Source organism: Macrotis lagotis, chromosome 8, assembly GCF_037893015.1.
Source record: "Macrotis lagotis isolate mMagLag1 chromosome 8, bilby.v1.9.chrom.fasta, whole genome shotgun sequence".
NCBI classification, from domain to species: domain Eukaryota; kingdom Metazoa; phylum Chordata; class Mammalia; order Peramelemorphia; family Peramelidae; genus Macrotis; species Macrotis lagotis.
Genome location: NC_133665.1, coordinates 183,918,251 through 183,941,395, shown reverse-complemented (window position 1 = coordinate 183,941,395; position 23,145 = coordinate 183,918,251). Strand labels below are relative to the sequence as shown.

Sequence of the window (23,145 nt, the reverse complement as noted above, 5' to 3'; positions counted from 1 at the left end):
GGAATAGTGCCTGGGGGGAGTGAAGTATAATTATTTATTCCCATTTTACAATTGAGGAAAGTGAGTCAAAGAAAAGTTAAATGACTAGGTCAGGATAACATAGCCAGTCTGAGGAGGATTTGAACTTAGGTCTTCTTGGTTCCACCTCTACCCATTGAACCATCTAACTCCTTTACCTTTGATAGAAGGAATAATGTTGAGAGAGCAAGATGGCAGAGCTCTGATTTATTAAAAAACAGAATATATATTACTGGCTCTGGAATCAGTGTTGTTTTTGTTGCTTGGTCATTTCAGTTGTATCTGTGTGATGCTATTTTGGGGTTTTCTTGGGAGAGATACTGGAGTATTTTGCCATTTTATTCTCCAGCTCATTTTACAGATGAGGAAACTGAGGTAAATGGTGACATGACTTGTCCAGGGTCAGCCAGCTGGTAAGCTTCTCTGGCCCAATTGGAGCCCAGGTCTTCCTGACTCTAGGGCCAGGGCTCTATCATTTAGCTGTCTCTAGCAATCAATAAATAAGCATTTATTAAGAATTGTCTGTGTATCAGCTTCTGAGCTAGGCAAAGGGAATACTAAGAGAAGGAAAAAACAGTTCTGAACCCTGAGAAGCTTATAGTCTCTTTGGGTAAACACCATCCGCACACACAGCTCAATACCACCAAACAACGTTGGCTGTGTCCGTGTGCGTGTGTGTGTGTGTGCGTGTGTGTGTGTGTGTGTGTGTGTGATCCATCACTGAACACATTACTGATCAGGACAAGGCTCATTTAAATGGGACCTTGCAAAAGGAGGAAAATTTTCCTAGGGAAGGCAGTATTTAGTTTTTTGGTTTGTTTTTGTTTTGGCAAGGGGGTTAAGTGACTAGCCAAAGGTCACATAGCTAGGTCATTATTAAGTGTCTGAGTCTGGATTTGAACTCAGGTCCTCCTGACTCCAGGGCCGGTGCTCTATCCACTGCCACCCCCGGAAGGCAGTATTTGGACAGAGGCTGAAAGGAAGTTGGGAAGCTCATGTTAAGAAACAGTGACCTCCTTCATTTCCTAGGTCTTTCCTTTAGTGAGTTGAGACCACCATCCTCTAACATGGAATTATTTGAGAAGCAAAGACTTGTAGGCCTCATCAGCCCCACTGGGCCAACACTAGGCTGACAGAAACACAAGAAAAGAGAAATTATTTCTTTCCAATGATGTTCACCACCACCTGAACAAAGACGCTCAGTGAAAAATAAAGAAATGAGCCACAGGAGAAAGGTGGCATTGTTGGGAAGGCTGTGGTAAGGCAGGTAAGCTCCGTTAGCCTCGCCTTGCCCCGGGAGCCAGGGCTTATCAGTCCAATGAATAGATGCAAAATGTTCATTCTTAAGAGAGAGAGAGAGAGGTCCAAATCAGATTTCATTTGCCAAGGCAGCCGAGATTTTTCAGTCCCCATGAACATCAAGAACTTCAGAGTGCCCGTCACAATTGATATTGTGAAATGACTTGTCAACGGTGCCAAGCCGGTTCCCAGCTGGCAGCGAGGCCCGGACTATCTGCAATCCTGAACATGGTGATTATGTGGGTTATTTCTAACCCTCGGCAATTAATATGCAGCCAGGGATATCATTATCTACAGCCTATTAAAATTCAGAAGGTCGGGGTGTTTGGAAAAATAAAATCCCATGAGGCAGTAATGGCAGAAAAGACTGTTTGGCGCAGGCGTCCACCATCCTGTTGGATTGATTTCAATTACCAAACACCACCGAGGCAATGAATGACCCATGACCTTTGGCATCTGACTGGAAGAACAAGGACTGACCTGCTATAGGAGTCAGAGTGACAAGTTCAATACAGAAGCATCGAGTTCTAAGGAGAAGATGGTTGGTCAGTGGTCTGGGATATCCACAGCAGCCACCGGGAGCTACAAAAAGGCTGCTTTTTAACCTGAAAAAACGTGTTTCTTTTGTCCTCTGTGGCTCAAGGGTCTGTGGCAGCCAAGGGTTGCAAAGGAGGAAGGGAAAGGAAAGTGATTTATACCCTGAAGCCTGTGAGATAAAAATCTGGTTCTGCCTCTATTTCCTCCACTGAGTATCATTATTATTGTGACCCTGGTGAGAGCCACACACACACAAATCTCTCTAAAGTACTATTTTTGAAGTCCTGGGCCCCACTTTGGCAGAAAGGACCCCCTTCTCAGAAGACTGTAAATGCAAAAGGAAAATCTCTGATTACAAAAGGAAGGCAATTACATCGAAACAGTTACCCAAATAGTAAAAAGTTCAAATTCATGGACTCTCTGAATTGTCTCTATAGACAGTTTTTGAAGGTGGAGGATCTGTGGATCTTGGCTAAGAACCCATAATCTGGTGCTGCTATGTGGAGAAGTGGATAGGGCACCTAACTGAGTCAGGAGGACCAGAGTTCAAATCCAGCCTCAGACACTTACAAATTACCTGTGTGACCTTGGACAAGTCACTTAACCCTATTGTCTTGCAAAAACCTAAAAAAAAGAACCCATGATCTGTGGGGGGAAGAGGTTATAATATAGGGATGAGGGTAGGGGGGGCAGAAACAAAGGCAGATGCTAGTGGCCACTGAATCATAACATGGAACAGAATCCCCACCCAGCTCTGCTTGCTGACAGAAAACTGAGAAGTGGAAGTGAGATTGGACTTTGACCACAGAAGCCAAAGACCAGAGTAAACTTTACCTCTTGGGACTGCTTGCATCTAGCTCCTTCTAGATTTCTCTGGGTTCCTAAAGAGTCCTTTGTCCCTTACCCTTAGTATATCTCAGAATGAAAGTTCCCTGAGGCCAGGACAAGTTTTGGTCTTTCTTTATATATGATGTGCCTTTACACAGAAAGTGTGATTGTTGGTTGACATTTCCCTTAGACTTCCTCTAATTTAAATTAGGTATATATTGGGGCAGTGTGACATCTGGACCGATGACTGGGGTGGGGGGCTGGGGGACTGAGGAACATGAGATCTGGTAGCCACAGGCAGGAACTATAAATTCAGCACCTTTCTTTGTAACCCCAGCATCTGTGGTGCTTGGCCAATGGCCATGGTTGTTCAGTCGTGTCCAACAAAAGTTGATGAGGTTTTCTTGACAGAGATACTGGAATGGTTTGTTATTTCTCTCTCCAGTGTGTCTTCATTTATAGCTGAGAAACTGAGGCAAATAGGGATTAGATGACTTGCCCAGGGTCACACAACTAGCATTCGTCTGAGATGAGATTTGAACTCAACAAGGAGTCCTCCCGACTCCAGGTCCAACACATCTACTGCATCACCTATCTGCCCCACTCAACAGGGAGATGCTTAATAAATGGAGAATCTGGGTCAGGAGAGCTCTGGGTCAGGAGTCGGGAAGACCCCTGGTCAAAACTGGTCTCAGACACTCCCTAGCTGTGTGACCCTGGACAAGTCACTTCACCCTGTTTGCCTCAGTTTCCTCATTTGTAAAATGAGTTAGAGAAGGAAATAGCACTATTTCAGGATTTCTGCCAAGAAAACTCCAAATGGGACCATGAAGAGTAAGACACGATTGAAAAATGGCTGAACCACAATAACAATGACACTGGACTGACCGACCGATTCCCAGGGAATGGACTGGCTGAGGCTTTGAAGTAGGCCTGGCCAGCCAGCTCCTGCTTGTTCCTGCCATGACCATATGGGATGATGCCATAAGCAAATGGGCTTTGGAAATGCAGCCTGGATATATGTATGGTTGAATTCTCCTAGATTGGAGCACTGATTTAAAGCAGCAAAGGACCTGGAGGTCATCTTATCTAACCCCCTCATTTTACAGATAAGGAAAGAGGTCCAGGGAGGGAAAGGACAGTCCCAAGGTCACACAGGTAGTGAGCCAGAATCAGAATTTGACTCCAGTGGATTCTCTTATCCATTGTACCCCTTTCAAATGCCTTCCGGACAAAACATCAGAATCAAATCTTTAAAAAAAAAACCCCAAAGTCCCAGCATCCCATCGGTACCAAGTCACAGCAGTGCTTGGGCATTCTTCCATCGGGACTCTGCTGAGGTCTCACCTGGTTTCTGGCTGTAGAGCCCTGAGCTAGGTGAACCGCCGCACACCTGCTTTGACAGGAACCAGGGTTTTTCTTCAACATTTTGCTACATTTGTGATCTCAACACTCATGCAACCATTTAAACACAGCCCCTCTGGGCCTTCCCATCTCTGCAACTCTCAATACACAAAAGAAAAACCATAGATTACAAAGGAAGCCAATTGCACTGAAATACAGATACCTAAACATGAAAAGTTCCTGGAATTCTCCTCAAGAGCTTCAATCAGTCCAACACGTGGGGTTCCACCCACCATGATAAGAACCTTCCTCTAGATCTCTCCAAGATATGTTACTACCCAAGCTGTAACAAGGGATTTTGCCACCCAGGGCAAGACAACTTCAGTTGAGCAATCAGGGCTGTGGGACATAAAACCCCAATGAGGGGAGGCAGCACGTGGGAGTTCCCTATTTTTCATAATTCTTCTAAGATTGGTTATTTCTACTTGATGATGGAGATAAAATGCTATCTGTAACCCTCTAAATATCAGTGCCCTAGAGCCAAGCTCTGACTGCTCCACCCTAGGTATGGCTCTGTGCTGTTTGGTTCCTCCTATCACATGTCTATTGCCAACTGGCATTACTCAACTGAAGGGTTTGTGTGATGTTGCTGCTATTCATCATCACTGGAGAGTACTGGTAGCCTTTATTTCCAGGGGAAAGTTCAAGGTTTTTTTAAATTACTGGTAAAAGTTAGGGGCAGAGTGAGCAGGCAATAAGCCTGGCCGTTGGAGGGTGTTTTTTTTTTTTGTCCTCTGTATTTTCATCAAAGTCTCTCACCAGATAGAACCAGCTTTTTCACATGTTTAGCCAAAGGGCCTCTGAAAAGAGATGCACTCTATCAGAGGCAATGGGAGATTCCAAAGGCAACTCAATACAATTTTTATCTATTTGTCCCCAGTCTATTTCTGAGGTAAGAGCTCTGGGAGATGGCTATCAGTCGGGATGGCATCCATCGCCTCTGGTTCCCTACACACACACACACACACACACACACACACACACACACACACACACATACAGAGCTGGGTCTGAATATATAAACTAAATAATATTTATAGATTTTATTTAATCTATATTCAGATACATATTTCTATGCATATAAACACATTTATTTAATATACTTAGGATCATGCAATGAATTTATTTTTCCATCAGGTCTACTTGGCCTGAGTATCATCCATCCAGTCTGGTAGGCATTGGTGTTCTTTTTACAAAGTGGCCAATTACAACTTTGTCTAACCTAAACTGAAACAGATTTTTGTCTTAAAAGTTTGCTTGAGATGAAGGGGGGATGAAGAGTATAAAGGTGGAAAAAAGGGCTAAGTAGTGTTTTTAAATGAAACTTCATGCTTTCAGATTAAGGAAAAAATACTCATCTTTCTTTCCTTTAAACCAATAGGGTGCTTGGGGGTAAATCTAACTCCATTGCTTTGGACAAAATAATTAAATGCTTTTTGCCTTTACAATGGATTGGCACATTCACTAGACTATCCTTTTCCCTTCTAAGTCCCACTCCAAGATTCCTAGGTGAGACTCTGGGAAAGCCTTGAATTTGGGGCACATCACACATTTCAGGGCCAAATGAAATGAGATTTATGGACAGATGATGGAAAAAAGCCAGGCTTACAACTCGGGTCTTCTGGCTCCCCGTCAAGGGGTCTTTTCCCATTGATGAGTTTCTAATGGGCAGCAGAGATGATGAGGACCTCACCCAACTATTAAATCTACTTTCTGACTCAAGGGATCCAAATTAAAGGTTTCACCACTAAGTGGTGCAATGAATAGAGTCAGGAAGATAGGAATCTGAAAGACTCTTCATGAATTCAAATATGGTGTCAGACACTTACTAGCTGTGTGACCCTGGGCAAGTCACTTCATTCTGTTTGTCTCAGTTTCCTTATTTGTGAAGTGAATTGGAGAAGGAAATGGCAAATCATTACAGCATCTTTGTCAAGAAAACCCCAAGAGAGGTCACAAGGAGTGAGAAATGACTGAGCAATAAATTCAAATTAGTGTCTTAAAAATCTGTTTCCTATTCCCCAAACTTATCTAGGTCCTTGAACCAACCAGGATGCCCATCTCTATAGTGAGAGGTAATAATGATGTTTGTCCTTCATTTTTGAAGAAGACCAGGACATCAGGGGAACTGATGCCATGACAAGCACATGAATTGCATTGGATTGGGGTGGGGGGTGTTGTAACTAAGTCCCCAGCCTCACTTCCTCCTCCAGAGACATCTGGGTCCAATGGCCAGATCTGAATCAGGATGACTGGAGATGGCCCAGGATGCAAGGCAATAAGTGACTTGCCCAAGGTCACACAGTAACTGAAATAAGTCTAGTTTGAAGGCCTGGATCTGATGAGATGAAGCCTTGGGTTCAAATTCCACTGGAGATATCTCCTAGCAATTCAGTTTTAGCCTCCTTAAGTATCAATTTCTTCATCTGTAAAATGAGGTTAATAATAGGTAATTTTGAGGAACAAGTGAGATATTATAAATAAGGCATCTATCTTCAAACCCCAAAACACAACATAAATAAGATCTCTAATTGTTAGATCCAGAAGATAATTTACAATGTCGTTTCCGGTCAAATTCAAGGTTTTGGATATTCCTTCTTGCTTTGCTTTGTTGTTTTTAAATCATGGTTTAGAACATAGCACAATGAACTCACTAATAATATATTCTATAATTCTGCTCAGTTCATTAGAAAAGAGAAATGATGAGATTAATTGAAGCTAATAATAATAACTCATATTTAGAAAGTATTTAAGATGTGCCAACCTCTAGATAAGCACTTTACAAAGATCATATTTGATTCTCACAGCAACCCTGGGAGGTAAATAATTCCCATTTACAGTTGAAGAAACAGAGGTGAAATGACTTGACCAAGGTCACCTAGATAGTAAGGGACAAAGCTGGCATGTGAACCTAGATCTTTGGCCTTTACATACAACATTGCTTCCACTACACCACGGGCTCTCACTTAATAAAAGATCAACTTTTAATGCTCTTTATCTTCCCCACATTGGATCAAGCTCAGCTGATTCTGCAGAATGTTTACCAAGTTTCAGGTTAATGTGAAACCTGGGGAAGGGCTCACCCTGGCCAGACCGCCTTGAGCACCTCCATCCTTCCCTCCTGTTTGGGACCTCTGTGCCCTGGCAGCCTTCCTAAGATCACAGGCAGGCAGTTAGTCCAGTTAAGGTTCTAATTTATGATAAGCCTACTTTGGAGAAGGGTGGTGATGAGCCAAGTTCCCCAACCAGATCAGGGAAGTTGGATCACTTAAGCAAACTATCTCAGCAATCGAGGGCTCGAGACCTTTCCTCTGGGCTGGGCTGACTTCTGCCTCTTGTTTTGTTCTTTGTCTTTCCTCTCTGGGACTGTTCAGGTTATAAAATGGAATTTCAGGTGAAATATTGGGAGGCCAGCTATTAGGATCCTTCCTTGATTTTTTTCAAACTCTGAGATAGGTCCATGCTTTCATTTAATTCACCAGGGATGATTAGACTTTCCTCTCTCTTGGAATCTGCTTCACCTCTCTCTGTCTCTGTCTCTCTACTTCCCCTCTCCACCCCCACCCCCACCTCTACCCTCCTCTGCTGGACCTTTAGGAAATCCATATTTCTCCCTTCTTTTTGAAAACAGTACATGTTCACAGGTCCAAGAAACCAGGCTGGTCTATGGCTCAGGTGGGAAAATCAACTATCGCAATTTTTAAAGTCTTTGAGCTAAGGGAAAATCTTATTAGGAATTTCATTGTATTTTCATCTGTTTTTTCCAGTTAAAATCTTACTTTAACCATGGGTTAAACCATAACACAGTGGCTGGCCTCTTAGATGGAGAGTGGATTGCCCTAATGGGTCACTATCATCCTACTGCACTTGGGTGGGCTCTGTTCACTGAAATATGGTCCTGGAGATACATTTTTTTTTTGCAAGGCAAATGGGGTTAAGTAGCTTGCCCAAGGCCACACAGCTAGGTAATTAAATGTCTGAGACCAGATTTGAACCCAGGTACTCCTGACTCCGGCGCTGGTGCTTTATCCACTATGCCACCTAGTCGCCCCTGATGCTTTTTTTTTTTTGGTGTTTTGTTTTGTTTTTGTGGGGCAATGGGTTAAGTGACTTGCCCAAGATCACACAGCTACTAAGGATCAAGTATCTGAGATTAGATTTGAACTGGCTTCATGGCCTGAGATCCTTGTAACCCACCATCTAATGATGTTTCCAGGTCTAAGAATTCCTAATCAGAACCAATACTGAAAAAGGGCCAGGACAAAGAGCTCAGACACAGAGATATGGATGTCACTCTCTTATGGAAGCAAGTAAAAAAGTCCCAGATTCTGAAACCAACTTCCTTTTAAGCCCATATTTATACTCCCAATGTTCAGCAGATGTCTGCCATACAGCAGGAGTTTAATAAATGTTTCTTGATTGATTGTTCTATCTGGTGCAAATCTACTTGCAGTTGGACACAATAATCCTAACTCTAGGTCCACTCCCAGGACTGTTTTTCAGATTTTGGAAGAAGCATAATCTTCCACAAACCTTAAGTTTAGGAGGTCCCCTTCATTGTCAGCCTTATAAAGCTAATAACCCAGGGCCTCTGACAGTGCAAATCCTTAAATACTGCCTGGGCCAAATTCTAGCCAGTTGGAGACATTTCATTTGCTGTCATAGGTTAGCTTCTCCTCCCCACTGATAGACACATACACACACACACACACACACACACACACACACACACACACAGCATTAATGACCATTAGTGAGCTGGGAGCTTGGTAAAAGCAGGACCTGACCAACAATTTATTTTCATTCAGTTGTTATAAAAACAGTGGCACCATTCCAAGTTTTGCAGGCAAATAATCCTTGGAGAAGAGATACAGACTGCAAAAATACCAACTGGAGGGGAGGTCTTCTGAACCTTGTAGCGACTATTTATTTCACTTGGAGAAACAGTAATGGGCCACTCACCACGCTGGATTTTGCAGAAGGGCTCGACTCCAGAATTTAGAAGAAGCGATAAATACGAGTCCCCCAGAATCCTTTGGCTAATATCCAAATCCCCAGAGAATGCATCTCTCTCCACGTGGCTTCCCCCAGGAATGCCCCAGTCTAAATGAGCCCTTTGACTCAACACAATAACCAAGGTTTACCTTAGGAATCTGAAGGTATCCAAAGAAATCTTTCCCTGCAACTTGTATAAACACATGTTATCATTTGGACACAATACAGGCTTTTGACAATTGAAAACGAGTCACCTACATGGAGATCTTCTGCAAAGATGGGTGTGATGGACACAAAACATAAGTTGATCAGTCCAGGACCCTTAACCTGGGTATAGAAAAGTCTTCCTTCAAGCTCCTTATGAGATGTCCTCTCTTAACTAGCACAGTGTTAGGTGGATTGACTATCTAACATACAAAGGTAAAGTGAAACGAGTTTTTTAAATGTATGTTTTATGGTGCTAATTATTGTACAACCATGTGTTAATGTTTTTATAGCCTGTTGACATTATTCATTACATGGGTTTCTCTTCTTTCTTAGAGTTAGTTATCGACCTGGAGGTTATGGCAGGCCACGGAAGAAGTTTATCCAAATGTATTTATATCTACCCATGGGCCAGGTACAGCTAGGCTCCAGGTAAATGAAGACAAAGATGAAGCAAATTCAGTCTACAGACAAGATTAAATACAAGAGTTGTACAAAGTGATTTCTAGGCTGAGGACAGTAGCCATTGGAAGCCATTCTCCCTGGTTTGGAATTACTTTGGCCAAGTCCTTTGACTTGCTTCATCTGCAAAACCAAGGAGTTTTGGCTTCTAGGCTCTCTAAGGTCCCACAAGCTGCTAGGCTAATCTTAGGATAAGATGCTATCCTTCTGAAAATGTCACTGTGGCGCAGAACAGAAAACCTACCCAAGTTTTTCCTTATCTTAGACTAAATGATTAGACCCCAATGGCTTCCAGAGAATCACAGAGGTTGGAATGCAAAGCACCCTCATTCACCCTTGAAGGCAAAGCCAACACTTCTCAAGGTAGCCCAATGCACCTTGAACTCCATGTCTTGGGAGAGGGCAGGCTCTCCTTCCTAGGAGGTCTAACAAGCCAGGACGCTCTTCCCAATGCCATTCTACCTTAGTTTCTTAATTAGTTTACTCTCTTTTCTCCATGGCTATTTTGCAAATACTTGAACACGGCCATTGACTGGTTCCAAGTCATCTCTTCTCTTTCCTAAATACATTCAATTTAGTCACCTGTTCCTCCTCTCACAAACCTGATCTTTTCCCATAAAGGATAGACACTCCATTTCCTATCTCTGTGTCTTTAAAAAGGCTTTTACCCTATGTCTGGAATGTTTTTCCTCATCTCTTGGAAACCCTAGCCACCTTTATGAGGCCAGATGGATTCCCACAGCCTAGTTGTGCATCTTCTCTTCTGGCCCCAATTCATATTGCTTCCTTTTTCTGGGACTCAGTTTTTTCATCTGTAAATTAAGAGGGCTGGACTCAATGGTCTCTTAAAGTCTCTTCTAACCTTAGACCCCTATTATACCCAAGTACTATGTAAACTTCTCAAAATTAGGGGATATCTGGCTTTGATATATACATTCAGAGCTCTTTTTCTGGAATCTAGCAGGGAATACATATTGATTAGTAAATAGTTAAGTAAATGAATTCGTAAATACACACTGATTGAATCAATCAAGGCCCTTCAATATTCGGGCTGGCCGCTTTTAGATACTCCAGAACTTATCAATGGCCTTCCTAAATTGGAGTCTCAGAATGGAACACAGAATTCCATGAGTGTTCTGATCAGGGCAGATTATAGTGAGACTCTGACCTTAGCTAGTCTGTGTTTTCACAATGTGCCAAAGCACATTGTTGATTCATATGGACCTTGTCATCCACTTAGACCCTCAGATCTTTCTCAGATGGACAAATGTCTTCCTCATATTGCATTTGTAAAGTTGACCTTCTGAACCACTGATAATTCTATTCTAATCATCAATAAAAATCTCAAACGGCATAGGACCAAGCACAGATCTCTGTGGACCTCCATTGGAGACTTCTTTTCAAGTTAAAATCAATCCATTAATGTCCACTCTTGGAGTCTGACCAGTTGTGAATCTATCCAATTGTATGATTATGGAGACCACATTTTTCCAGAAGAGCACTCTAAAGAGTTACTTTATCAAATATAGCACAGGTGTCTTGTACCCTTCTGATCTATACCCAAGAGCAGCAATCCTGTTTTGTTTTGTTTTTAAGAAAATAAGACTATGCTGCAACAAAACTCATCCTGAGAAGTCCATGCTGGTCTCTGTGAATAGAGTCTTTCCGTCTATTTATTCATCAACAGCAAACAGGTTTATAGGAGGATACATGAGAGCAGAAAGGGAGCTCCCTCATTTTACAGAGAAGAAAATGAGGGTCAGAGACATTAAGCAATTCTTCTAACTAAAGTCACCCTGGGGAAGGAGAATAGGAATTTGAACCCAGGGCTTCTTATCATCCAATTTTCTTTCTGAGAAAATGATCCTCTGTCTAACTCATAACCATTTTAAAGGAAATAAAAGGTTCTGGAAATAGTATTCTTAGAGGGATTTTTTTTTCAATGACATAGCTCGGCTTTAACCATTTAAAACATAAACCCATTTTTTTCCCTGGAAACAACTAAATAAAATGGCACACCCACACTGATACAATGAAAAAGACAGCTAAAAAACCAGCAACTGGAAACCCACTTCTAGGATCCTGCACTCTGAGGCAAATGATGCTTATATTTTCAGGCGTGGTTTGTCAGAAGAAACAGGGGTCAACTATGTGGTCATCTGTAACAACACCACCAAAAATCAAGATTTCTTCACAGGCAACTCTCTCTCAGTCCAACACACTAACTGGCTCTGGCTATAAGGCCAAAGCATGGAAGCAGACACTGAGTGACCTGTGTCTGTGCTCTAGAAGGAAAGAAAGGTCAGAAACGGAGGCTCAAGGGAAAATGATGGCCAACCAACATCAAGGGCTTAGAAAGAACCACCAGCAGAGACTTAGCAAGCAGAATCCTGGTACTTAAAACCAAGGAAATGTTTGGTTGTCTTAGGGTCCCCCCTCCATGTTATGGTTTGTCATTTCAGTGAGGAAAGTGATAAATCATATGAGATACTGAGGAAAAACAACCCCAAACTGATATTTTCCTTGCCTAAAAATGAATGCCCAAGGCCTAATTTTGTTTTAAAAATTATCCTTTTTGAAAGATAGATCCAGTAATGATGTTGGATTTTCAAATGAATTTATTTTGAATTTGAGTAACTGAATATTTTGAATTAGTTTTCCAAACCGAGGACACCTGGTGGCAGAAAAGTGCATTGCTATTTGGCTACCTGCTCAGGGTAAATTAAAAGTGAATTGTTGGACAGGACGTCCCAGAAGTCTTGGTGCCAGACTAACCCTTTTGAGGATACCCTCTATTGTTCTGATAGACTGAAAGCTAGAAAACACGACTGCAAAGTCACTTAAGGTTCTTTGCCCAGAGTTGCCTCCATCTGTCAAAGCACAAAGCCAGCTCCGGGCTAGGGCGCTAAGGGATAGAGCCTAAAGCAATAAGGCTGAAAACTCAGATTTCTAATATTGGGTTGAAAAGAATGAAAGCCTACCAGTCTCGTTAAGAAATTCTCTGGATTCCTCTTTCTCCAATAACACAAAATAGGGGAGCATTATATTCTGGGTCCCGGGAGCAAGGGGGAAAATCAGTATTATGATCATCATTAATAACAACCAGCAATTATATGGATCTGAAAGGTTTGCAAAGTGCTGTCCAATTATTCTCTCATTTTATGATCAAAACAACCCTGGAAGGAGAGTGCTGCTATTTCCATTCTACAGAGAGAGGGTAAGTGACTTACTCAGGGCCACAAAGCTAACACCATAGTCTGAGGAGGATTTAAACTCAGGTTTTTCTGAAACCAGGTTCGGTGGTTACAAACGAGCTTCAGAGGCAGCAAAGCAGCTTGGGTTCAAATACCATTTCTGCCCTAAGCCTGCCCTAAAACAGTAGAGTTCCCTTATTTGAGGACCCCCCCCCCCAACAATGAAGCCCCTGGGCCGGGTGCCCATTTTTAGGTTCAGAGATCTCCTTTTCTTCCGTTTCATTTACATGCCTAGCCTGGGTGTTTGTTTTTCCTTAGAACTGAAGGAGCTCCCTTTCTCTGAGCCTTGGGGTAATAAATAATGAAGAAGGGGAACCAAACTTGCAAAACACCTCTAAGGGAGGGGCAGGGATTTCTGCCCTCTACCTTCTTCTGCTCTCAGAGGGCCCCCTTTTGCTTGGGGTGAGAGGGTTCATTAATTTTGAGCCCCCCCTCCATTAGGAATACACCAATCAGGGATTTCCAGCAGAATTAAAACTTGCATACTTGGGGGGGGGGGGAATCTAAGGTTAAACTGGCAAAAAAAGGGAAAGGAACAAAGTGGTTTTCTTCTCCAAGTAATATAAAACTGATTAAACTGGGGGGGGGGGGGCTTTTCTACATGGAAGGGTTCAAGCTGGGCTGCTGGTGGGGATGAATCTTTGATGGGGCCCTGAGGAATAGACATCATTTAGTGAGATGCCACCCACCAGCAGTTGGGAGTGTGAGCTCTGGGGAGAGGACCCAGCCGAGCAGGTGGGCAAACCCCGTGCCCCCTTTTGTCTCTGGAGCCTCAGGTGCTCAGCCTAGCTTAGGAAACGCTGGTGGGGTGGCCACGCTTCCGGGATGTGTGTTGACCACTGATCTAAGATCAGGAAACAGCGGCCCAGCCACAAAGGGGCCTGCACTGTGCAGCAGCCACGAGCCGGGCTTGCTGGCAGCAGAGCATGAAGAGCCCGCTCCGGCCGCTGCCAGGCCTGGCAGGGGGCAGAAGCCCCCCTCCCTTCTCCCTCTCCTTTGGGCTTTCCCAGGAGGAAGGAGCCCGCAGGGCAGCCCTGGAGAGTAAGAGATAGTCCCACGGACCCCCCAGCCCCCACGAGCTGCTCCCTCGCTCCCTCCCTTCTCCCGCAGTCTGTCCGGATCCTCCTTCCCAGACAACTGGGCAGCGCAGGTCCGAAGGAATCAGCTGCACCTGCCGGGGGGGGGGGGGGGCGCCGCCCCTCTTTGTTGTCCCGGGGCTCCCAAACAGGCCCCCCGGGAGGCTCTGCAGACACCCCCCCCCCAGACCCAGCCGAGGGAAATCCAGGAGGGGGTGAGCTGGGCAGCCCGCCCTCCCCCCACCCTGACATCTGCTTGGGGTGAGACAAGAAGAGAGGGCGCTCCCGGGCTGGGCGGCCCGCAAGGGCTGGGGGGGGGGGCCTCCAAGGAGAGAGAGAGAGAGAGAGAGAGAGAGAGAGAGAGAGAGAGACAAAGAGAGACAGACAGACAGAGAGAGAGAGGGAGGGGGAGAGAGAGAGAGACAGACAGACAGAGAGAGAGAGGGAGAGACAGAGAGAGAGAGACAGACAGACAGAGAGAGGGAGGGGGAGAGAGAGAGACAGACAGACAGACAGACAGGGAGAGACAGAGAGAGACAGACAGACAGACAGAGAGAGAGAGGGAGGGGGAGAGAGACAGACAGAGAGAGAGGGAGAGACAGAGAGAGAGAGGGAGGGGGAGAGAGAGAGACAGACAGACAGACAGAGAGGGAGAGACAGAGAGAGACAGACAGACAGACAGAGAGAGGAGAGAAAGAGAGAGAGAGACAGACAGACAGAGAGAGAGAGGGAGGGGGAGAGACAGACAGACAGACAGAGGGAGAGACAGACAGAGAGAGACACAGAGAGAGAGACAGGCAGAGAGAGAGACAGAGACAGACAGACAGACAGAGGGAGAGACAGACAGAGAGAGAGAGAGACAGAGAGAGAGACAGGCAGAGAGAGAGACAGAGAGACAGACAGACAGAGAGAGAGAGGGAGAAACAGAGACAGAGAGAGACAGACAGACAGAGAGAGGGAGGGGGAGAGAGAGAGAGAGACAGAGAGAGAGAGACAAGAGAGAGAGAGACACATTGAATCAGACATGGAGAAAAACAGACAGACAGACAGACAGAGGGAGAGAGAGCGAGAGACAGAGACAGAGAGAGGGAGAGAAAGACATTGAATCACAGAGAAAGAGACAGAAGGAGAGAGAGCGGGAGACAGCGGGCCAGAGGCAGAGGCAGACGGGCAGGAGACAGAGAGAGAAGACAGAGAGAGACAGCGGGCCAGAGGCAGAAGGGCAGACGGGCAGAGGGGCAGAGGGGCAGACGGGCAGACGGGCAGAGGGGCAGAGGGGCGGGCGGGCAGAGCGGGCGCGGCGGGCGCGATCGCGAGGGAAGGGGCGAGGGCGGAGCAGAGGGAGGCCGTACCTCGGGGTCCCTGGCCGGGCAGCTGGGGGGCCGCGGCTCCGGGGCGCAGGTGGCCCTCTTGGCCGCGAGGTAGCAGGGGTAGTCCTTGGCCACCATGGCGGCCGCCTCGGGGGGCCGCGCGCCGCAGGCCCAGGCCAGGCCGCGGCTCCGCTCCACCGTGGCCCCGGGGCCGCCTCTGCCGCCGCCTCGGCCGTGTCTGCGGAGCGCCGCGCGGCTCGGGGCGGGCCGGGGCGGGCCGGGGCGGGCCGGGGCGGGCGGGGCCCGGCCCGGGAGCCGCCCCTCGGCCCCCCCATCCGGCGGCGCTGCGCCCCGCGGGGCGGCTGGGGTGCGGGAGGGCGGGGAGGGGGCTCCTTCTGCAGACGCCGCCGCCGCCGCCGCCCGGGGGCACCACAGGGGGCACCTCGGCCCCCCGCCCTGAGCCCGCCTCGGGCTGTACGGAGCGGGCCGGGGCCGGGGCCGGGGCCGGGGCCGGGGCCGGGCCGGGGCCGGGGCCGGGGCCGGGGCCGCCACGTGCCAGCCATGCGGGAGCCCCGGGGCTGGGCACGGGCTCAACTTGACCCAAGACGCCCCCCGAGCTCCGCCTGTGGTGCCCGGAGCAGGAGGGCGGGAGTCCGGCCCCAGGAGGGGCCGCTGGCCTTGGGCCAGCCCCTTCCCCTGACCCCCATCCGCCCCTGGGGCCGGGGAGGCCGAAGGAGAAAGCGAGGCCGGAGACCCCGCTCCCCCACCCAAGCCCCCGGGGCGCCGTGTTTGGCAGTGGGCAAGGCATCATGGGCAGGCTAAAAGTGTGAGCCAGGCCCGGACCAGGCCTTCACGGGTGCCCTGGCACCCCAGCTCCCAAGGACAGCTCGGCGTAGCTCCTTGGATTAGGAGGAGCTTCCTAGCCGGGAGGTTCCCTGGACATCCCACAAGGCCAGGCGCTGCCGCCTGCAGGCCCGCCAATTGACCCTTCGGAGCCTTGGTTTCCCCATCGGGAGCCTTAGGGCAGACGTGCCCCCCCTTACTGCACAACTGCGGGCAAGTCTCCCCTCATCTCCGCCCCTCGGTTTTCTCCTCCGCAACATGACCCGATTATCCCAATGGCTCAAATCTAATCCTAGGCCCTTCCAACACAAAATCTCATCTCTCAAGGGGGCGGAAAACCCACAGTAACCCGAGCTGGATAATGGGGAAGAGGTGAATGCCCTTGCTGCTGGGCTCAGGGCAGAGAACCCCCGAGGTTTCATCAGATCCTGTCGCTGATGTGGACCTAGGTCACTGAATCCCTCTGGGCCTCAGTTTCCTCAGCTGTAAAATAAGAGACGACTGGACTAGATAGTCTGGGAGATCTCGGAGATCCCTTCTAGCACTAGGGCTGGGGGAGGGGGAAGAGGGAACTGCCAGCAAGAAAGTTCCTTGACCAGAACAGACGAGGGGCTTTTCTGAAACTTCAAAAAAGGGTATAAGGGTATTCTTCTTCTTCTTCTTCTTCCTATTGTTGTTGCTGTTTTGGTTTTCAAGGCAATGGGGTTAAGTGACTTGCCCAAGAACCCAGCTAGGCAGATTTGAACTCAGGTCCTGGTTCTAGGCCTGGTACTCTATCCACTTCACCACCTGATTTTAACAGTAATGATTAAGATGATGATTGTTTTTGCACCTCACCAACCCAGTGTCCTCTCTGTCTCTGTCTCCTTGTTTCTCTTTCGCTCTCTCTCTGCTCTCCTTTTCTTTCCCTCCCTCCATCTCTGTCTGCCTTTCCTCCTACTGTCTCTATGGAGATATTGTGGCGGAGCAGGATTGGATGGGTGAGCTCTCACAGGTACTTGGTCTTAGCCCTTGATTTCAGGAGAGAAACACACTTAGCACCTGGGATCAGAGAGAAGCACCTGCCTCCCTCCCTGCCAGGGGCAAACTCAGCAATGACAGCTCAGATCCATGGGGTACACTCCAAAGTCTTTGCTCAAATGAGTCTAACCAACACAAGAGCTACTATTATTCCCATTTCACAGAAAGGTGGAGTCCTAGAGAGGGTAAGTAACTTGCCTAGGGTCACCCAGGGAGAAGAGACATTTAAATTCCAGATATTTAATTAGAAGGGATCTTGGTGGTCACCTAGTTAAAATCATCCTTCAAAAGGAAGCTAGATCTTGTCTTTCCACTCGCTCTCCTCACCTTTTGAAAACAAAGAGATCACGCCAAGAATCACTAGAGTCAATTGGTCAACAGTTAACAAGCATTTCTATATTAGGCACCGTGCTAAGCGCCGGAAAGACAAGAAAAAGCCAAAAAGAAGAATCTCTTCTAAGGGCATCCTTTCCTCCAGCCTCGCCAGTCCTCCCAACTATAGTACAGGTCTGACCATGTCACTCCTCTGCTCAAGGAACTTGGTGACTCTGTTGCCTCTAGGAAACTCTTCTACTTGCCATTTAAAGTCTCACCTTCTCTGGCTCCAACCTATCTTCCCAGGAAGCTTATGGACTATTCCCCTTCATTCACTCTAGGTCCCATCAAACTGGACCTACTTCTCTCCCTGTTTTGCATATGCTGTGCTTCCCTTCCCCCCACCTGAATGTTCTCTCTCTATGACTCTTGGGACCCCCAATTCTCCCTTTAAAGTTCAATTCAAATGGCATATTTGACAGGATCTTTTCGTACCCCCTTATTCCTTAATGTTTATAATAAAGAATACAGCAAAAGAGAACACATGTAAGAGGATCACAAATCATAAAATGTTATATAAATGTCAGTTATCATTATTATTCCAAATCCATGTCAATGGATGGAATAAAGCAAGTCCTCATTTCTTTTTTTTTTAGGTTTTTTTTTTTGTAAGGCAAATGGGGTTAAGTGGCTTGCCCAAGGCCACACAGCTAGGTAATTATTAAGTGTCTGAGGCTGGATTTGAACTCAGGTACTCCTGACTCCAGGGCCAGTACTCTATCCACTGCACCACCTAGCCTCCCCAGTCCTCATTTCTAATGTCACTTGGGCAAGTTGCTGCAGAATGACCAAACTACCTGTTGATTCTGAAGCTTCAGACCTGGAAGCTTGAAGAGGGAATTCTAAGAAAGAAATTGTGGTCCCCACAAAGTTGAAACTGGAGCTCACTAATAGACTAAAGAACAGAACAACAGAAAGCAATCAGTTCATGTTATGCTCATTTTAAAATCATTTCCCTATTAGTTCTACTCACTAATTTGGAAAAAAGATGTCAAAGACACTGATTTAGTTTTTTTTTTTTAATTAAAAAGACTTTAGTATAGGTTTGATAGTGTTACTCCCCTGCTCAAGAAAGTTCAGGGGCTCCCTACTGCCTCAAATATAAACAGGAATGCCTCTGTTTGGTGGTGAAAGCCATTTGGAATCTAGCTCTCTGAGCTTATTTACTCACCCCGCCTCACAAGCTCTAATTCCAGGCAAACTGATCTCTTGAACTTGGCATTGGGGACATAGCATTTTTGCTTGCTCCTTTAGCATTGGTAGTCCACTCCAGCCTCCCAGAGTGATGGGCAAAGTGAGAGGTGAGCAAGGGACTGACTGCCTTTAAGGAACATGGAAGGAGAGACTGAATATCAGAGAAAGAGCAGGGATGTCAGTAGGGACAATCTACTGTAGAAGAAAGGAGTGGCTTCAAGGGACCATGGAGGGACTTGATCTTGGTAAGGAGATTTTGAGTGAAGAAGAAGATAGGGGATGATGACATGAGAAGGCCCTTAGATGGGAAGGTGGGAAGAACAGGGAGAGCTTGCTTCATGGTCTCATGTCTTTTGGTGAATTATGAAGCAAAGTTCTCTACTGAGCAGGCAGGGCCTGGCTTGGAAGGCTTGGGGATATGAGATAGCTCAGGTTCTGGGGTGAACTGGACTGAGAATCCTTAGGTAGGCAGAGAAGGCTGCCTAATTACATTGAAGGCTCAGATGAGTTTGATGGTCCAAATCAGGCTAGGCCCATGGGTCTGGAGACTTCCTCTGGATCCTCAGCAAAGAACCCTGAAGAGGAAGGGGGAGATGGTGGGAATAATTCACTCCTGCTAGGGTTTGGTAAGATTAGAGTTGGGGGGAGAAGAAGGAAGGATGGAATGGAGAATGAAGGCTCTTGTGGAGATGGTCTGGCTCACCAAGGGAAGGGAAGAGAGCTTGGACAGAGGAAAGCTAAAGGCCTGCGAAAGGAGGGAGAGCCAAGGAGGGGTGCAGGGTCACAATGAGGGGAAGAGAATGAAGACACAGGGAGCAGCAGAATTATGAGAGAAGCAAAAATCAAGGCTATGACCAACCCAATGGGTCACTGAGGTAGAATGGAAAAAATGCCCAGATTCAATTTAAATTCAATACACAATTTATTAAGCTCCTACTGGAGCTTCTGGGTGGTGACATAGTGCAGAGAGTTCTGGGTCCAGAGTCAGGACAACTTTCATGAGTTCAAATCCAGCATTAGATACTTTCTAGCTGTGGGACCCTGGGCAGGTCACTTTGCCCCATTTGCCTCAGTTTCCTTATTTGTCAAATAAGCTGGAGAAGGGAATGGTAAACCACTGAGTATCTTTGCCAAGATCACAATGAGTCAGGCACAACTAAATAACAACTAAAAGCTTCTCAGCTCAGGTGTTTTCTGATCCAGAAACACCTTCAGATTCCACTTTTACAATTGGCAAGGGACATTTAGCTGAAAGAGATAATGGATCTCTGTTCTAATGTCAACAGCAGTCCTAATGAATCTTTGCCTTTGTGCATTGAAAGAACTAAAGTTTGAAGAATGAACCAAATATCTAGTTTTGGAAATCCCAAAGTAGAGGAGGCAAAGGAGCTGGAGGAGGAAAAGAAGGGGCTCTTACTGTTTTATTTCACTTGTTTATAAAACATTGATTGTAGTAAAAACTTGAACAGTCATGACCACCTTAAGAAATTTAGGAAAATAAAACATATAAAAAGTGCCATCTTTCTCTGCACAATTTCTGCCAAAAAACTTAAATTGCCCTTGAGCAGAAATGTAAAAGTTGTGATTAAGTAGAAATATTTTGGGAAATATTCCCCGCCTCATCTCCCCCCCCCCCCAGGCTAGATGGAATGCTTTTCCAAGATGGTGACATTTCTGGCTCTATTTCATGGAATTAGCTAACTGCTTCATTCCCAATAACTCTAGAAAGATTGTGCAGAAGGATCTCAGGAAGAACACATTGGCCTCAATTCTACAGAAAGGGGAGGCCACTTGCAGATGAGAGAGAGAAGGGTTAGGGTCTTCATTGTTGAGAATCTTTCTCTGGATTAAGTCAGAATCTGCATCTGAAGCTCCCAGAGTTCTTTCTCTCTGGAGCTGGGAAAGGTAGGGTTCACCAGCCCCTCAGATACCTCAAGTACTAGAAGGCCATGACTATGTCTCTCCCTTCTCTCCTCCCCCACCTGGCCTACCTTGAGGAAATCAGGAAAGTTTCCTGGCTTTGGGGTCCTTCTGTGAAGGAAGCTTGGGATTTTACCAGGAGAGAAGGGATTTATTCCAGAAATGGGGGAAAGTTTGGGTAAAGATCTGCAGGGAGTGGATGTATAAGGAGGAACAAGGAGGCCCCTTTGGGAAGAACACAAAAGCAGACATGAGGAATAGTGTGTCATCTGCCTAGCAGGGATCCAAATGCCAGTCAAGGAGTTTAAATGTTCTACTAAAGACAATCATGAGCCATGGAAGCTTCTCATCCAATACGATATATATGGACAAGAGGAGGTTGGAAATGCAGACAGGAATCACACATGTAACATTTCAAAAGGGCAGCCAAGCCAAGAGTGGAGAACACAGTTCTTAACCTGGGGCTCCATGTACTTGGATGGGGAAGCAGTATGCATCTTTATTTCAAGACAATTGGTCTCCTCCATCCATGTATTTATTCATTTACAAATGAGATTCTGTGGAGAGGCCAAGAGGCTTGGACTGCCCAAAGGGGGCCAGGACATAGCAATGAGGATGAGCTCTTAAGACCCAGAAATGTTGGGAAACCAGCCAAATGTGGAGATAGCTCCAAATCTCTAGTTTCTTCCAAGGTTGTTCAAACCTCACTGTTAGTATAGTGCTCTTGGGCCTCAGGGTTAATGGTGGCCCACAAAGACATTACTGGGAACTTTCTGTCTCCTAAGCCTGCTGAAACACACATACCCACGTGCAGGCACTCATCCCCACATGCACAAACATACAACCTGTCCAATAATTCCACCCTATTACTGCACAGCACGATTTTTCTGATAGTCGAGCCTAAGGTGGAGAGAGAAGGTTCCAGCTTCCTGTGAGATTTGATCTGTTCTTGTCTTTCCCTCTGAACAAGTTGCTTTTATCTTCTACACATCCTCAGTCCAAGTCTCACTTAACTCAGTTCTTTAACTCGTTCTAAAATAGAATGTCATTCCTCATTCATTTCCTTAAACTTCAGATTTTAGGCTGGATTTTAAGAGTTGGAAATTCCTACAGTTTTTTAAGAGAGGAAAAGTTTTGCTTTTCTGTCATCCTGTGAAATGAATGGCTAAGGGTCTCAACAAAGAAGGCCAAACACAGATGATGGGAACCATCTGTAAGGCAATTTTGCCTCTACTAGAAATGCCTCTTTCCTTCCACTAGGGAAGCCCAAGCCAGGTCAGAAATGATCTGTATGTGGTGCAGTGGATAGGACCTGAGTTCAAATCTGACCTCAGACATTTATTACCTAGCTGTGTAACCTTGGGCAAGTCACTTAACCCCATTGCCTTGCAAAAACCAAAACAAAAAATATTCCATATGGTCTATCTCTTTCATTTATGAGGAGGGTCAGAGAAAGAGAACAAAAGCCGAAGGTGAAGAAAAGTCATCCTCCAACTAATGCCAACTCTCCTCTGCTTCCCAAGGCTTCTCAAAAACTTAAAAAATCCTTAATGGCTTGCTTAGAGGCTTAGAAAAACCAGACGCCAAGGATGCTACCAGACATAACTTATACAAGGTAGGCAAATGACTGCATGTCCTCCAGGAATGAGACAGACTTTCATTTCTCCCAAGCTGGCAGGTCCTTGGCTAAAACTCTGGGTGAACAACAGGCCTGTGGGTCCTCCTCTGAAGATTAAATCATCTTCCAGGAAGAACAATCCATTGCAAGGTCAAACTGAGGGGAAACGGGAAAGGTCTGTCCTTCAGGAAACCCTTTTTAAAGCAGGTTAGAGGTTCCCACATGTTAATAACATTTTCTAGGATATTTATTAGAGTAAACACTGTGCATTTGGCTTTGGTTGGTGAACAAAATTGCTCTGTGTTGGGTTCTGTTTTTTTCATTGCTGGGTTATTGCCCAAATCTGAAATGCCAGCTCTTAATTCTGATTCTGCAATTTTGGATCCTGTCACTCTTTGTACCCCAGATGTATTTAGAAGTGCTTGTCACCAATATTCAAAAATAAATCTCAGAATGATTGGACAGATCCTTAAAACCAAAGGGATCAGCAATCTGCTTGGGTTTCCTGTTCATAAAACTTTATAAAAACCACCCATCCCTTAAAAAAAAGAACCCCAAACAATGATTCACTATTCTTTCCCCAGACGCTTTCCTCAGGCCACTCCAAAGTTGGGTACCCGATGGCCAGCCAGTTTCCTGAGGTGAACTCCATTGAAGCCAACACATCTCTCTTCCCCACCCTGGCACCACTTCTGAGGGCAGGGTCTCCCTGCATCACTGACTCATGAGTATAGCAAATGACAGGATTACCTTCCCTCCCGGGCTTCCATGGGTCAAGTCCCTTGCGC

At 46.1% G+C, this 23,145-nt stretch overlaps 1 protein-coding gene across 6 annotated transcripts in view; it reads right to left on the bottom strand.

Annotated features, from left to right (window-relative positions):
- The window catches only part of ARHGEF3 (Rho guanine nucleotide exchange factor 3), a 281,901-nt gene that overhangs the window by 56,172 nt on the left and 202,584 nt on the right, over nucleotides 1–23,145 (bottom strand). For 2 of the 6 annotated variants that reach the window (XM_074199135.1, XM_074199136.1), the window contains exon 1: nucleotides 15,430–15,540. The exons of the other annotated variants lie outside the window; for them this stretch is intronic. In XM_074199135.1, coding sequence (XP_074055236.1) covers nucleotides 15,430–15,525 — 96 coding nt within the window. In that variant the 5' untranslated portion in view covers nucleotides 15,526–15,540. Of the gene's footprint in view, nucleotides 1–15,429; nucleotides 15,541–23,145 lie in introns of those variants that run through there. 6 annotated transcript variants of the gene reach the window in all.